The 4,685-nt window shown below is 40.0% G+C and overlaps 3 protein-coding genes across 6 annotated transcripts in view; 2 read left to right on the top strand and 1 right to left on the bottom strand.

Moving 5' to 3' along the window:
• The window catches only part of LOC121815523 (protocadherin alpha-3-like), a 25,331-nt gene extending 24,299 nt beyond the window's left edge, over positions 1–1,032 (top strand). For both annotated transcript variants that reach the window (XM_042226957.1, XM_042226956.1), the window contains exon 3: positions 30–1,032. In XM_042226957.1, the coding sequence (XP_042082891.1) occupies positions 30–189 (160 nt within the window). In that variant the 3' untranslated portion in view covers positions 190–1,032. The remainder of the gene's footprint in view (positions 1–29) is intronic.
• LOC102303179 (protocadherin alpha-3) overlaps positions 1–4,685 on the top strand; it is a 31,329-nt gene that overhangs the window by 15,493 nt on the left and 11,151 nt on the right. The gene's annotated exons all lie outside the window — the stretch shown is intronic.
• Positions 2,370–4,678, bottom strand: LOC121815526 (protocadherin alpha-3-like). Its single transcript, XM_042226976.1, has one exon. The coding sequence runs from the start codon at positions 4,650–4,652 to the stop codon at positions 2,370–2,372; it is 2,283 nt and encodes a 760-aa protein (XP_042082910.1). The 5' UTR covers positions 4,653–4,678.

The raw sequence follows: 4,685 nt of genomic DNA, 5'->3' as shown, positions 1-4,685 counted from the left end.
GGGACACTGTGTCACAGCATCCAGTACAGATCAGGAGAGAAGCGGTACATGCTAGTTGGACCCAGAATGAGTATAGGATCTACTATAGTTCCAGGCAGTCATGCAAATACTCTAGTGCTGCCTGACAGGAGAATGACATCTGAAGAGGTAAGAGATATTAAAAGTTTTTTATTTTATTTTACGAAATAAGCATATTTCTATTCATGAATTTGTGATGGCTTAAGAAAGCTTACGTACTCATAACCAGACCTCTTACAAAAAACCCTAATGTGTTTCTGGCAACATATGCAGTATTTTATGTCCTAAAACATTTTTCCACGTTTGTCATATTTTGAAGCTTCTTAACCTGACACTTAGCAGTTTATAATATACTTATGTTCATGTAATATATGTAAATATCAATCCTTACGCAACCATCTTAATGGGCCGTAGCTTTCCTTGTGGTTTGTAATTGCTGTCCATGGTGCTGAAAAGGATTCCCATGCTTTCTCTGTTCCTCGAATATTACAAGTACAAAAAGAAAACCTACAGTTTGTAGATCATTTAACGTATTGTTTTGGCTTTAGAAAATAACGTTAGATCATTTCCTGAAAGTTCGTGGTTTTGTTTTTTTTTGTTTTATTTTATTAGGGGAAGCATTGAGATCTCTTATTGACTCTGGACACCACGTCTTTATCTTGTCTTGTGGCTTGACAGTATGAGTTGTAGCCAAGTATAAAACAATTTTGCATTAAACAGATGTGATAAAAACTGGACTAATTCTCTGCTGTGAGACACCTGCTCGCATGGTGTCAGTGTGATAACAAAAATCAGCAGCTCAAGATGTTGTCGTCATAGCTTTGTAATCCGTCCTCCTCACACCAGCCTCAGTACAACATTAGCGCAGTTTTTCTGTTCTTATTCTAGTCTGCGTTTGCCTCATTGTACCTGTTTAAAAAGGGAGTATTTGTAATCAGGTAACCCCTGGAGTCTTTTTTAAAGGTCAAAAAACTATTTGTGATGGATTACTGGTGATTTTGGATAGAACCATGGAACAAAGAAAACGCCAGTCGGAAATGAGGAGAGGATGTCTGGTAGGATGTGTAGCTGCTGTGCTTTTGTGGACTGTAGCCTCAGCGCAATTACGATATTCGATCTCTGAAGAAGTTAAAGAAGGAACTATAGTTGGAAACATAGCAAGAGATCTGGGATTAGATAGAAACACGTTGAAAGACCGGAAGTATCGGATTGTTTCGAGTAACGATGATCCCCTTTTCTACGTGAATCCAAACGATGGCGTTCTGTATGTGAGTCGGAAGATTGACAGAGAAGAGGTGTGCGTGCAGAGCAGTGCGTGTGTGATAAATGTGAAAACAGTGCTAGAAATCCCACTGGAGGTCCACTATGTTGAAGTGGAAGTTTTGGATGTAAATGACCATTCACCTACTTTTTCGGAAAACAGTGCTACACTGGAGATTTCAGAGTCAGTGTTGCCCGGGACACGATTTCAGCTGAAAGCCGCCCGGGATCGAGACACTGGTCAGTTTTCAGTGCAGCGATATATAATAAGCAACAACGAACATTTCCGTTTGGAGGTTAAGGATAAACGAGATGACGTAAAAATACCAATTTTAGTTGTTCAAAAATCTTTAGACAGGGAAACTGCAAGAAGCCATTCACTAATACTGACAGCACTTGATGGGGGTAAACCACCGAAATCTGGTAACATGAATATTCTCGTAAATGTTTTGGATGTTAATGATAACGCGCCTATTTTTTCTAAAGAAGTTTATTCAGTGACACTAAATGAAAATGTTCAGGTAGGAACACCAATTATTCAGGTAAATGCAACAGACTTGGATGATGGCCCTAACGGAGATGTGGTTTACTCATTTAGCAACAGTATGCATCAAAACATATTAAGCATTATTGATATTAATTCACTAACAGGACAATTAACTGTTAAAGGTTTAATAGATTATGAGGAGCAGGACGGATATGAAATAGAAATCCAGGCATCAGATAGAGGCCTGGCTCCTCTAACCACAGAAAAAAGTGTAAATATTAAGATAATTGATGTGAATGATAACGCACCTGAGATTGAGGTAACATCATTTTCAAGCTCAATACCAGAAGATTCCAGGCCTGGAACTACAGTAGCTCTTATTAGTGTAAATGATTTGGATTCTGGTCTTAATGGAAAAGTGATCTGCAGTGTAAATGAAGATGTACCGTTCATTCTATCAACATCCTTAAAAGACAAAATGTTTTCATTAGTGACCAAATCCCCTCTGGACAGAGAGAAACAGTCACAATATGAGTTGACAATAACGGCAAAAGACGCAGGTCAGCCACAGTTATCATCTGAAAAGACAATAAGCGTTACGGTGTCAGATGTGAATGACAACTAGCATGTACCGCTTCTCTCCTGATCTGTACTGGATGCTGTGACACAGTGTCCCATCATAATTAGTCTCTGGCAGATATTTAGAAGTATAGTCTGTGGATTTGGAGCACTGCATTGCAATCAGCACGATGATGCTGACGAGAAAAAGTACAGAAACTGCGCCCAAAGTTATCATGAGGTAAAATATGACATTACTGTCCTCATCATCTTTTGCTGCACTTTTAACATCAGAAGCTGCAAAAGCCTCTTTGGGCTCCACAAGTTTGACAATCACAGTAGCTGTTGCTGAGAGAGAAACGTTGCCGTTGTCTTTGACCAGTATGAGCAGTTTATGCTCAGCCTCGTCTGTCTCTGTGAATGAGCGAAGTGTTCTGATCTGTCCTGTATAGCGGTCCAAAGCAAAGAGACTGTGGTCAGTCACTTCCTGCAGTGAAAAGAGCAACCAGCCGTTATATCCTATATCAGCGTCATAGGCTCTGACTTTAGTCACCAAGTGTCCTGCGTTGACGTTTCGGGGAATCTCCTCCACACCTTGAGCAGAACCGTTGGAGCTGAGTGGATACAGGATGACTGGAGCGTTGTCGTTCTGATCCAGGATGAAGACGTTGACTGTGACGTTGTTGCTTAGTGACGGAGTTCCAGAATCTGAGGCAACAACTTGGAACTGGAAAGTTTTCAGCGTTTCAAAATCAAAACTTTTCAGCGCTAAAATTTCCCCATTTTCAGAGTTTATGTTTAGAAATGAAGTGACTTTATTCTCTTCACTTCCGTCTCTGATAATATGATAGGAAATGCGCGCATTGTCATTCTCATCACGATCAGAGGCATTAACAGAAAACACTGAAGCTCCTGGATTATTCCCCTCAGTAACATAGAAAGTATATGGGCTGAGTGAAAACTCTGGACTGTTGTCATTCACATCTGACACCGTAACACTTATTGTCTTTTCAGATGATAACTGTGGCTGACCTGCGTCTTTTGCCGTTATTGTCAACTCATATTGTGACTGTTTCTCTCTGTCCAGAGGGGATTTGGTCACTAATGAAAACATTTTGTCTTTTAAGGATGTTGATAGAATGAACGGTACATCTTCATTTACACTGCAGATCACTTTTCCATTAAGACCAGAATCCAAATCATTTACACTAATAAGAGCTACTGTAGTTCCAGGCCTGGAATCTTCTGGTATTGAGCTTGAAAATGATGTTACCTCAATCTCAGGTGCGTTATCATTCACATCAATTATCTTAATATTTACACTTTTTTCTGTGGTTAGAGGAGCCAGGCCTCTATCTGATGCCTGGATTTCTATTTCATATCCGTCCTGCTCCTCATAATCTATTAAACCTTTAACAGTTAATTGTCCTGTTAGTGAATTAATATCAATAATGCTTAATATGTTTTGATGCATACTGTTGCTAAATGAGTAAACCACATCTCCGTTAGGGCCATCATCCAAGTCTGTTGCATTTACCTGAATAATTGGTGTTCCTACCTGAACATTTTCATTTAGTGTCACTGAATAAACTTCTTTAGAAAAAATAGGCGCGTTATCATTAACATCCAAAACATTTACGAGAATATTCATGTTACCAGATTTCGGTGGTTTACCCCCATCAAGGGCCTTCAGTATTAGTGAATGGCTTCCTGCTATTTCTCTGTCTAAAGATTTTTGAACAACTAAAATAGGTATTTTACCATCGTCTCCTTTATCCTTAACTTCCAAACGGAAATGGTCGTTGTTGCTTATTATATATCGCTGCACTGAAAACTGACCAGTGTCTCGATCCCGGGCGGCTTTCAGCTGAAATCGTGTCCCGGGCAACACTGACTCTGAAATCTCCAGTGTAGCACTGTTTTCCGAAAAAGTAGGTGAATGGTCATTTACATCCAAAACTTCCACTTCAACATAGTGGACCTCCAGTGGGATTTCTAGCACTGTTTTCACATTTATCACACACGCACTGCTCTGCACGCACACCTCTTCTCTGTCAATCTTCCGACTCACATACAGAACGCCATCGTTTGGATTCACGTAGAAAAGGGGATCATCGTTACTCGAAACAATCCGATACTTCCGGTCTTTCAACGTGTTTCTATCTAATCCCAGATCTCTTGCTATGTTTCCAACTATAGTTCCTTCTTTAACTTCTTCAGAGATCGAATATCGTAATTGCGCTGAGGCTACAGTCCACAAAAGCACAGCAGCTACACATCCTACCAGACATCCTCTCCTCATTTCCGACTGGCGTTTTCTTTGTTCCATGGTTCTATCCAAAATCACCAGTAATCCATCACT

The sequence above is a fragment of the Haplochromis burtoni genome, unplaced genomic scaffold (genome assembly GCF_018398535.1).
Source record: "Haplochromis burtoni strain Fernald_Lab_line unplaced genomic scaffold, NCSU_Asbu1 Contig_236, whole genome shotgun sequence".
Classification (NCBI taxonomy): domain Eukaryota; kingdom Metazoa; phylum Chordata; class Actinopteri; order Cichliformes; family Cichlidae; genus Haplochromis; species Haplochromis burtoni.
This window is presented reverse-complemented; position numbering and strand designations above follow the sequence as displayed.

Excerpts from the sequence above, each read along its gene's own strand:
- LOC121815526 (XM_042226976.1), bottom strand. The coding sequence starts at position 4,652 with ATGGAACAAAGAAAACGCCAGTCGGAAATGAGGAGAGGATGTCTGGTA.